Raw genomic sequence first — 12129 nt, 5'->3', positions numbered from 1 at the left:
AAAGTCCTTCAATGATATAGTTAACAGGACAAGCCAAATGCCATTTGTAAAGCCAAATCCTAGGAAGTCTACTTTTGATAGCTGTAGGTATACACTCGCTAACTAGAATGCCTGAACATTTTTGAATTGTTGGTTACAGGTTTACAGGGGTAGAAAGAAAACCTTGTATGCCATGGCCTCCCGCTCCCTTCCTCTCAGAGCTCCACATAATTCAGACATTGGTATGTTATTTCTCCTCAAAGGGAGACCACAGAAGGCCCATCTGCCTTGGGGCAGCACTCTGATCTAACTCAGAGTGGGGATGCAAATGCCAAAAACAGGTTTCTGGAAAGTTCATTTGCTTGATACCAAGTCCAAGTATGAAAAGGTGGTGAGAACGTTCTTCATTAATGAACACACTCAAACCACCAAGACAAGATCTACATTTCGCTTCAGTATATCAATTCCAATGTGATCACACTGTGTTCCCTTGGTGAACATAAGCTCAGTAATTAATCAGTGGCCCCCACGGGCCTCAGCATGAGGGGAGAAGTCCTCATTGGGCCCGATTCCAGAGCCAGGCACACAAGTCAGACACTGAAGGGTAGCTCCCGATTTACTCAAGCCCAAACATAAGGAAAGAAGGTTCTCTTGTGAGGGGCCTGGGCTGAACCTTCCTGCATGTAGGTCGAGCTCATCTTCCATCATTCCATATGGGCCTTCCCTTTCAAGCTTCTTTGATTAAATGTGACTGGCTCTGGATCCTGGTTTCAAGAATCAAGAGGATGGCACACGATCCAAACTCAGATGAGCACACAGCTCTGCTACTTAGCCAGAATCATGCACCTAAACACTGGCCTCCTCCCACTCCAGTGCATGTCTACAATGGGCCCAGAAACTGGAGTCCCACGGATTTCCAGGTATTTGGACAGAACTGACTCAGAACCATGCAGCAATCTGCTAGTTTTCAGATTAAATAAATTAAGGCATGTTCAACGTCTCCCCATTCAAGCTGACACCCCTCCTTTCTCTCAGTGGGTCCCCCCCTCCCCCGGCATTACAGATCCATGCTGATTACAGGCTCTCTCTGTAAATGGATGCAGAGACAGTCCTTTGTTCCTTGGTCATTTGTATCTCTCAGAACATCAGAAATCAGCTGGACACTCATTATTCTTTTGGCTATCATGTTCACAATTGTTGTTTTCCAAGGCAGTAGATCAAGACTTTTAAAATGATATAAAATTTATGCTTTACAAGAAACCATAGGAAGCCATCTTTTCTCCCCTGCTCTCCCTCAACCACCCCCACCCCACCCCATCTTTAACACTGCCCACGAGACCCCCCGCCACGCACACGCTTGCTCGCTCTCTCGCTCACTCACACTCTCCATTCAGGGGCTGTGATCATGGAGGCGATTATGAAATGGGCTGAACGGGGCTTTCTGCTGAAGCCACATGAATCTGTTTCTTTTTTCAGTGAGTGACTTTCAGTGTAGTCCCAACTCATGCTTTGAGTGATACATGACCATTTCCAAAATTTTAAAAGTAATTTCAGTCATTTGAGCCTTCCATGGCAATGCTTATAAATTATATTTATTAGTGTGGTCGAGATAAGGAAGAAGTTTGGGCCTGGATTATAAAATGCAGCATCTCTCTCTGATCCGCTTGGCCAAACTTTTCCTCTTCTTCTTCCCATTCTTCTCTTTGCTGTCTTCCACCTTCCGAGCTCGAATTTCCCTCATTAAATCAAAAAACACCTACGACAACCAAACAAGATGCTTGTTAGATGACTGGGCAAGAACAGTCAGTCTCACACGAAGGCAGCGAGGAGCAGACAGGGGTGGCCTGCGACCTCTGGCCTGGATGGGTCACCGAGGACAGGAGAGTGTGACTGGGGATGCTGAGAGGAAAAGTAAGTTAAAGGGAAGGAAACAATGTGTTCTGGGGGCCTTAGAGGACCACAGAGCCCAACCCCCTCAATTTGAAGGTCAAGAAATCCACAGGAAAGAGGATGACTCACTCAGCGTCCCACAGTAGGTGAGCTACTGAGCAGATCCTGGGAACCAGAACACAAAGCCAGACTCAGAGCTGGAAGGGGCCCTAGAGTTTACCAAATACGTCCCCTTCATTTTACAAGATGGGGAAACTGAACCCAGAGAGAGGGAGGGACTTGGTAAGGTCACAGAGTTTGCAAGTCTCCGAGGTGGGATTTGAACCCAAGTCCTTTGGGCTTCAGGTCCAAAAGCTTTTGCTACTATCTAACAACAACAATGTGAATAATGCTGCCACCTAGCATCTGCAGAATGCAGAAAGATCTGCACAGCGTCTTGCCCACACTGTCCCCGTGTGTGCCAGCCTGCACTGCCTCACTAGGTTGAGTCCTCGTGCTGCCACAGGGAGCCTGATGGTCTCCCTCTCAGGGGCTCAGTAAGCCTTGACCCCCTTTATCCGCATACATGGCTGTCACCTCTTCTACATCCTCCCCAAACCTCTACCTCACACCCCCCCCTCCTCTGAGATCGAGGGGCCATGGGAGGAGAGTTCCAGTGAGAGCGTCTGGAACAAAAGAATATCTACACTGTCTTTTTAACCTCAGCACACAGATGCCATGGGGAGAAGCTAACTCAATCTTAAGGGCCACCTTTCTGCCAGGTTCTGTTCCAAGCCCCCCGCACCACCCCCAACCCTATCTTAACTGCATTTACTTCTACACTCTGTGGCTACAGCACGCTCTCTATGCTGGGGACAGTGGCAGAGCCCCATCTACTCTCTCAGCATGGGAAGATTACTTTGAATTAAAAAATCAGAGCATGTCAAACTATCCAGCAAATCAATCCATGCTGGGAGTGGCCGGGGGCTCCTTAATGAGCAAAACCAGAACAAGATGTTTTAGTCTCTTAGCTAAGTGACGGCATTCTAAAGGAATTACTGATTCAGCTGTCATTTGAAAAGCAAACGTGGAGCTAGGGAACAGGCCCACCTCTGGAAGTCTTGCGTCAGGCTACAAAAGGTCTTCAAATTACTGGACAGAAAAGCACACTTAAAAATGTCCTTTTTCGTAAGTATTTTTCTCTAATCAGTAGTGAAAGGAATTAAATCTTAATAACCATGCTGTTGAGAGACATAAGAGCAGCACAGCTAATTAAACTAAAAACTCTTCAAGGATGTATTTATAAACACCCCAAATTAAGACATGGCAAAGCCCCCCATCTTATAGCATGCCAAAGACCAAGGTACTGAAAACTGAGATGGAACAGGATTGTCTGGAATATGCGTCTCTGTCCTCACAGACAAACCAGATATCCACCGTGATTCAAGAAGCACTAAACATGTTTCATGGAGCAGGGACAGCTTTCCTCTCAAGTCCACCAAGCACCAGAAAGGGATGGATTTAAAGAGGAGGATCAGCCTGACCCTGAAGGATCAAGCCCCAAAGGGAATCCAGAGCAATCCAACCTAGTGGATGGAGCCTGGAGTCACATGACCACGGCAGAGGGCCAGGAGAAGCAGGGCAGAAGGATGCTCAGCGAGCTGGGGCGTGAGCTTTGGCCTTGTCAGGCACTGAGGCCTGCCTCCCTCAAGGCTGTCTGTCTACTGCCATGGCCAAGCTGGTACAGTCAGCCACGGAAAGAGACCCGGCACCAACCCAACCTCCAAGGGCAGGACCCACCGGCCTCTACCTTGTCAACATTCGCGCGTGTCTTGGCCGAGGTCTCAACGTAATTGACATTCCACTGGTCGGCTCGGGTTTTTGCATCTTCTACAGAAACTTGCCTTTTATCTTCTAAATCTGACTTGTTACCGACTAGAAGAAAGGGAACATTCTCATCCTCCTTTACTCTTAAAATCTGCTCCCTGGAAAAGAGGAAATCAAAAGTGAAAATCAGGGGCAGCCAGGTGGCACAGTGAGTAAGAGTGCCGGCCCCAGCATTGGGAGACCTGGGATCGGTTCCAGCCTCAGATACTCGGCACCCACACAAAAAAATAACTGGCCGTGTAACATTGAGCAAGTTACTTAACCCAGATTGCTTAAAAAAAAAAAAAGTGAAAATTATCACATTTTTTTCTCTCGATATTAAAAACAAAAGAAAACAAAAACAAATGGAAATCTACACAAAGTAGTGGATTTCATACTGTCTTTATACACTGAGTCAGCCCTCTTGTCATTTGGACAGATTCTCATTAAAAAGATAGAAATACTTTTTAAAATTTTTTCTTGTCTGCAGATGAACAATCATTTGTTATATTAAGTGCCAGGCCCAGGGCCAAGAGATACAAAAGACAAAAAGGAAACTGGCCTGCTCTCAAGGAGTCGACACTCTACTGCCAAGCCCACAAGCATACCTAAGCATGCACAGAGTACAACTAAGCATGTATAAAGGGAATACAAGTAGAGGGAGGAGGTGGCAGTTGGTTGAGGAGCAAAGGCCTCAAAGTGCCAAAAGGCGGCACTCGAAGGCAATGAGGGACTCTGAGACAAAGAAGTTATTTCAGGCATCGGCCACAGCAGAAACAAAGGCCTGGGGGCTGGGGCTGGGGAGTCATCTACAAGAGCTGGAACAAAGACGCTGGTTGCTTCCGCTGGAAAATGGGTGAAAGGCAGTGCTGTTAAGAAGGCTGCAGCCAGAGTGCTGACCTCTGGAAGTAATGGGAGTCCCCAGAGTTTAGGGCTGGACCGACAGCCCTTTCTTAATTCATCAATGAAGAAACGACTCTCACAAACTGAATACATTACCTTCTAGCAGAGTCAATAACTAAAAGAAAGGGGAAGGGGGCCTGAGTTTGTATGCAGCACTGCCCCCTGCAACAAATATATTAACCACTTAGGGGCACAGTTTGTATTTTAAAGGAAACACAAAGACATTACCGATTTCACTGGGATGCTAATGCCAGAGAATAAGAAACAGTTTTCTTCTGATCCTGACCAACAATTCAAATCCCTGCAATCTAAAAGCAAAAGGATCCTCCACAGGATTTCCCTTCTCACCTTTATCTTTACATTGGGGGACGGGCCAGGGCCTTGCTAACTGCTGGACGCCCCTCCCTCCTGCTTTCTCAGCAAGACTGGTCGGATGAGAAACAGAGTACAGAAAAGCCACTGGCACATGGCCAAGCCACAGAGCACATGTTCAGGCTTTCACACTTAAAAGATTGGCATCAGCAATTATGTGCTGACTAGCCTGGAGGTGCTGAGAGCAAATATTCCTATCACCATTTTACCAATAAGGGAGGAAGGCTCCCCTGAGAGGCCAACGGACTTGCCCACAGGCTGGCGAGGGGCAGAATGGGGACTGAGAGGAGGTCTTCCCTTCCTGAGCCTGAGGGTCGAGGCCATCTGACCACACTTCAATCACTGGTACGTCAGCCTTTACCAGACTCCAAGGGAAAGGAAGCCTTTCGAACACATCACTCTGCTTCTGAGTAGCCCTCCTTTATGTGAGAGTTTTTCTTTAATTTTGATATTAGAGTGAATGTAAACAGGAATCGTTTCTGTTTTGGCCAGAAACTCTGAGAGTGTTCCCTGCCCGGATTGAGTTTTTTTGACGAGGTGAAGAGGCCATTCCCTGTCTTATTTCTTACTTAGCCTGGATCCCACATCGTATCCAAGGCCATCTAGTCATACTGATCTCTATCTCGCCATTGGCCCCAGATGGCCCCACAGGACAAGGTGAGGCTGGTGACTTTGCACAGCCCTCCCTCACTTAAACCCAATTTGCTTGCACGTCATGGTATCACCTCCCTGATGTCATGCTGCTCTCTGAAGGACAAACAACAGTCTGTCTGAAGCTTCTGCCAGTCAACTATAAAGACAGAACAAAATCAGTCCCTGACCTCCAAAGGCTCAGATTCCACAAAGAGAGATTCACTATCAAACAGCTAAGAGGAGGAGGGTGAGCAAGCATTAACTAGAAGAGAACTCAGGAAAGGCTTCCTCAGAGAAGTGGGCCTGTGGGCTGACTCCGAAGGAAACTCGGTCTTCTGTCCTCTGGTATAAGCACGCTATTTCTTCAGCTGAACCTCACACAGCAAGTTCTCAGGGGCCTTGGGGCACTCTCCCTCAGACGCCCTCCAGAGCCTCTCCTTCCTTCATATCCTTCCAAAAATGTGGTTCCCAAAACCCAGCAGAGGAGCTGATCAGCACACAGTGGAGCAGAGTCCTCTTGGATACCACGTTTCTCTTAATTCAGTCTAAGATTCCTTCCTCTTTGGGGGCTGCCATGAAGTACTGACTACTACCATCCACAAAGATGTGGGAAACTCGTCAAATGCTTTGTTGAGATTTAGGCAAATGAATTCTACAGATTTCACTCAATTGCTGACTTTATTTTGTAACAGGAGCCCCATTCCCCCGCTGTGTAAAAAGGTGAGGTCAGTCTGGCATGGCACTTATCTGGCTGTGTAAGCTTTTGTGATTACTGCTTCCTTTTCTAAATGGCCACCATCATCTCTTTAATACATGAGTGGATTTTTGTCAGGAATGGAATTTTCAGTTGTGACTCATGAAACATCACAAGAATCAACACCTTCAACCCAAGAATGAGAGAGGTAGGCATGTAAGCTTCAGCAGATGACCTATGAAAGCCTGTGCACAGGAAGTACCATAAACTGTATCACCTAGCAATTGAATCAGCAGAAAAGAAGGTGAGTTTGTCACATAGTGAAAGTGAGGGATAAAGTCTATTTACTGGAACCCATGAAATATTAAAATACAGGATGGAAGACCTTTAGCAGTGGATTGGGAGAACCTGAGGGGAGGAGGGGGTTTGAGAATGGTCATGGACAAATACACAGGCTATGATATGGCTAAGCTGTGATCTGCACCAATGAAGGGAAAACCGTGCCATCTTGGGGAAAGTTTCCTCAAAGGACTTACAGAAGATGAGGAAAGTATGTTCACAACCAACCCCTAGACTCTGCCATGAAATTGTGGCCTATCCCTCATTTCTCAAATATATAGAGAACTAAGTCAAATTTATAAGAATACAAGTCAATCTCCAATGGATAAATGGTTAAAGCATATGAACAGGCAGTTTTCAGAGGAAGAAATCAAAGCTATTAATAATCATATGAAAAAATGCTCTAAATCACTACTGATCAGAGAAATGCAAATTAAAACAACTCTGAGGTGCCACCTCATACCTATCAGATTGGCTAATATGACAGAAAAGGAAAATGATCACATGATAATACGTGATAAATGCTGGAGAAGATGTGGGAAAATTGGGACACTAATGCATTGTTGGTGGAGTTGTGAACTGATTCAACCATTCTGGAGAGCCTAAAGAGCCATAAAACTGTGCATACCCTTTGACACAACAATCCACTACTAACCCTATACCCCAAAGACATAAAAACAAGGGGGAAGACCAATTTGTATAAAAATATTTATAGCAGCTTTTTTTTGTGGTGGCAAAGAACTGGAAATTGAGGGGATGCCCATCAACTGGGGAATGGCTGAACAAGCCACGGCATATGACTGTAATGGAATACTATTGTGCTATAAGAATTGATGAGCAGGTGGACTTCAGAAAAACCTGACGAGACTTATGTGAGCTGATGTGACTGAGGGGAGCAGAACCAGAAAGACAAGGCACACAGTAACAGTTCCAGTGTATGATGAGGAACTGTGAGTGACTTAGCCCTTCCCAGCAATACGATGATCCAAGACAATTTCAAAGGTCTCACAAGGAAAAGTGCTATTCACATCCAGAGAAAGAACTGATGGAGTCTGAATGCAGATCAAAGCATACTACTTTCACTTTATTTTGTTTGTGGGTTTTTTGTTGTTTTGGTTTGCTTCTTTCACAACATGACTAAAATGGAAATGCTTTGCATGACTGCACAGATATAACCTATGTTGAACTGCCTGCCTTCTCAATGAGGGGGGAGGGAAAGGAGGGAGAAAATGTGGGACTCAATTTTTTTTAATGTTAAAAATAAAAAAAGTAAGAAAAAGCCCTGGCAGGAATGGATCATCACAGGTGTTAACCAAGTCCCCATGAGATGGCAGGGTTAGATTTCATGAGCTGGTTCAGTGTGGTTGGCAATTTTAAAATGGAACAATAGGAATGAATTTAATAAGAAAAAAATAACTACCCAAAGTACAGTAGAGAACTAACTGTATAGATGCATAAGGTATTTCCTTGGTTTCCTTCAGGCCTCAATTCAAACCATGCACTGTGCAAGAGGCCTCTTGGTCCAGTCAGTCACTGCTGGGCCCTCCTTCCCTCTGTGATTACCTCTCATTTCTATGTCTACCATGTGTGTATGGAGGGGGAAGACCAGAACAAAACAACTAAAATTAAAGCACTTTAAAAAAGAAAATGTACATAACCAGGGGCTGTCTATATTGGGGAATGACTGTTATGTAAAAAAAAAGTATCAACTGAAAAAGCAAAAGATGTTTAAAAATGAACGCAATTCAAGAAAACAAAGGAAATAATAAATAAGCCCCTACTACCGTGTTTCCCCAATAATAAGACACTGTCTTATTACTTTTTTTGGAAAGAAAAACACCAGAGGGCTTATTTTCAGGGGAGGGCTTATGTTGTCCTGCCTCAGCTCTCCTCCTCGGCACTGCTCTCAATGGCGCCAGCAAGCGAATCATTGGGGAAGAACAGGATGACGCGCTCACTGCTGCAGCTCTGATTGGATGCAGCTCGGAGTGCGGTGTGCGTTTCACCTGGGGACGGTGCATACAGAGGGTACCGTAATGTAGTGTGTCGCGCAGGGGATCACCTTCACTACAGTAGCAATCTCAATAGGGCTTATTTTTGGGGGAGGGCTTATTTTAGAGGAATCTTACACAGTAAGGGGAGGGCTTATTTTCGGGATAGGTCTTATTATCGGGGAAACACAGTACATGCAAGGTATGTTCTGGGAATACTGTGGTGGCTTTAACGCACACCCTAGTCTGAGGTGATGAAATCCCAGAATTCTCACCAGTCACTGATTTTTCTCAGAAGGATAAAGCTGGAAACAGAGGACAGAGTCCAACGTCTTCCCACTCCCCCCACCCTGCCTGTGCCAGAAGTCATACTGGGCAGGGGGGATACACACAGGTGGCCCCCAGCCTCTGAAGAAGCCTGGCCTGGACTGGGGGAACCTACAGTGAGGGCATGCTCCTTTAACACAGTGCTCCCAAGCAGTCCTGATCAAGAACTGGTGCTAAGGGGCAGACCTACTGAACAGCTCCCCCCCTTGGGATCCAAATCCCCCCAAACATTGGGGGCTTGAAAAAAATGCCGGATTAGTCCAAAAAAGGCTGTCGGGCAGGGGAGGCAGACACAAAGCCAAGCTACGTTACAAAGCGTGTCTCAATAGATGGAAGGCTACACAAGGTATTAAAAGGACACACTTGTCTACATGTACTGGCGTAGAATCTTAGGCTATGACATGAACTCGACAGTGATGATGGAAAAGAGAAAGTGAGAGGACGAGTAAGAGCCCAAGGAGGCTGAGAACACATCCCCTCCAGTTTCAGGGCCAGAAGGTGAAGCTTGCCAACACGCCGGGGTTCCTGGGATATACCTGAAGTCAGCAGTTGCTGCAAAAGACTCCAGCTCTGTTATAGAGAAGACACAGAGAAAACCCTCCCCGCTTCGGAAATAGTTGTCCCTGATGGCGGCATAGTCCTCCTGCCCAGCAGTGTCGAGGATGTCGATCTGGACCTCTTCCCCATCCAGAACCACCTTCTTCCGGTAGCTGTCGGCTTTTGTCGGCTCATAGTCTTCCACAAACTGGAAAAGAACAAACCCACATCTTAATGGCTTGACCTGGGCGGGGGGCACTAGGGCAATCTGTCATCTGGCAAAATGTCAGGGTGGCCCCATACTGACCCAAGCACACGAGCAAGCCTGAGGAAGCACTGACAAAGGCCCCCTCACTCAATGGCTTCGTCTGCTGCTCCAGGCTTATCCTAAGGACTGAGGCCGTGTGCTACAGGAGAAGAAGAGCTGGCTTTGGAGTCAAAGGCCCTGAGCCCTGGCTCTGGCCCGCCCCACTTCCCATCATCCCTCACCTGCAGACAGCACACATCTCAACCCTCCTGGTGTCCCACATAAGAAAGGCCGTGTCAAGGCGCTGCTTCCTGCTCACCCACTGACTGACGGCTCACTAGACTCTTCTCACATCCCCGAGGCTCAGGGCCTTCAGAGGCCCCTTTTCTATCCCTGACCCCTGGTCTTTGTTGTGGGAATTCCAGGGTGGAAACTCCCTCTGCCTACCTCGACAACCATTCTCTGCAAAACATCAGGGGCCTTTTACAGGGTTTCAGGCTTATGAAGCACTTTACATACATGAAACCACTGGATCATTACTCTTCATATACAGTGACACTCAAGGCCAAAGCAGTTATGGAATGTGTTACACAGCAGGCCTGCTCAATATTTACCAAACTGAAGCAGGACATTTCCTAGGGAGACACGGCCAAGAGACAGAGGAGTAGGAGGGAGATGCTCCAGGGGAAAGGAGTCAGCAGAGAGATGGGCTTGAGCCTTGGCTCTGCCACTCTGATCATCTGTAACATGAGGAGAATGATGGCTCCAGCCCCTCCAGCCCCTCTCCCCTCCCACAAGAGTGCTGTAGGGGCCAAGTCCTGAATACAGTGTAAGAACATGAAGGCTGGAAAAGGGCTCATCAGGGACACCTCCAGCTGCCCAGAGTCTGGTGGCTGGGGCCTGGGCCACTAGTCAGGAAGACCTGAGAACAAATTCAGCCTCAGTTCCTTCAACTGTAACCTGAAGATCAGGATGACACGCCCCTCACAGGGTGGTCGTGAGGACCGAGGGAGATCACTGTAACACTTCCCCCAGCACCTGGCACACAGCAGGCATTCTAGAAATGTTCTCCCCTTCCCCACTTCAGTAATGGTGCTGATCAGCGAGCTTCACTAACCTCATCATACATGAACTGCAGGGTCAAAGCAGACTTGCCCACACCGCCACTGCCCACCATGATGACTTTGTGTAAGGCCAGAGAGTTCTGGCCCTTGGGCTTATTGGCTGCCATCTTTGGAAGTGTCCCAGGAGGAAGGAAGAATCTAGAGAAAAGGAAAACAAAATGTTCAGTCCCACTCTTCCACAGAGCTGCAGGCAAGGAATCACTGTAGCTCTCCTGCAGCCTTCAGGGGAAGAAATAACAAACCCTGCCCAGCAGCTGCCCCTGGAACAGCACGGCCCTCCCAGGGACAGTGCTTGTGTGTGTGTCCCAGGTGGGCAGCTCAGCCTCCCGGGGCACAGGACCTGTTACTGCTGCTAGAGACCCACCTCTGGGCCTGAGCTGGGCTCACTGACCAGCAGTCACTAGAGTCAGCTCTCATAGGCCTGTGCCCACAGCACTGGGCAGCAGAAAGCCTGCACAAGCGAGTGCTCAACCACACTGATTCATCAGATAAATGATACCTATTCCTTATGTTGAGAAAATTAATTTTTGAACAATTGGCAAATGGTTGGTTAAAAAAAAGTACAACTAAGTTGTTATTTTGAGTGGGTGACGATAGTCCTTCTGACTCCAGGGCTGGCACTCTATTCACTGTGCCCCCTAGCCGCCCCTCTTTGCCTTTTTTAAAATACAGGATCTGTGATTTTGCTGGTTCAGGGAAATCCTGGTGAGGAAGTACCCACCACCACTGCCTGCCCTGCCCACAGTAGCATACCCAAGTTAACAAGCACGTATTAAGTGCCAGCCACTGAGCTAATCACTGGCAAAGAAAGGAAAAGGCCAGTCCCTGCCCTCAAGAAGCCCTCATTCTGACGGGGGAGGGGCACAGACAAGCAATCGATGGTTCAATGAAAGATCACTCACAGAGGGAGACACCGAGGTCAAGGAGAACTAAGAAGGGCGTTCTGCACAAAGTGGGGTTTTGGTAAGACCTGAAAGAAACCAGGAAAGGAAGGCAGAAGAGGAGAGGAGGGGGAGTTCCAGGCCTGGGGCTGAGCCAGCGAAAACGTCCAGACAGAGCCAGGAGCTGCAAGAAGTCCGGCAACACTCGATTACAGAGTCCGCCAAGGGAAAGGAGCCGGACAAAGCCTGGCAAGGGAGGAGGGGCCATGTGCTGAAGGCTGGTAAGGGAGGCGGGGCCACACAATGAAGCCTGACAAGGGAGGAGGAGCCACACCATGAAGCCTGGCAAGGGAGGCAGGGCCACACA

The 12129-nt window shown here is 47.6% G+C and overlaps 1 protein-coding gene across 2 annotated transcripts in view; it reads right to left on the bottom strand.

The window, feature by feature from the left end:
* Positions 1 to 1549: 1549 nt before the first annotated feature.
* The window catches only part of RALA (RAS like proto-oncogene A), a 61113-nt gene continuing 50533 nt past the window's right edge, over positions 1550 to 12129 (bottom strand). For both annotated transcript variants that reach the window (XM_069084391.1, XM_069084392.1), the window contains 4 exons: positions 10875 to 11019; positions 9510 to 9718; positions 3659 to 3833; positions 1550 to 1735 (listed from right to left, as the gene is read on the bottom strand). In XM_069084391.1, coding sequence (XP_068940492.1) covers positions 1613 to 1735; positions 3659 to 3833; positions 9510 to 9718; positions 10875 to 10988 — 621 coding nt within the window. In that variant the 5' untranslated portion in view covers positions 10989 to 11019 and the 3' untranslated portion in view covers positions 1550 to 1612. The remainder of the gene's footprint in view (positions 1736 to 3658; positions 3834 to 9509; positions 9719 to 10874; positions 11020 to 12129) is intronic.

This window comes from Petaurus breviceps, unplaced genomic scaffold (assembly GCF_028583685.1).
Source record: "Petaurus breviceps papuanus isolate PSGF00001 unplaced genomic scaffold, PetGlider_PUasm1.0 174, whole genome shotgun sequence".
In the NCBI taxonomy this organism is placed as follows: Eukaryota; Metazoa; Chordata; class Mammalia; order Diprotodontia; family Petauridae; genus Petaurus; species Petaurus breviceps.
This window is presented reverse-complemented; position numbering and strand designations above follow the sequence as displayed.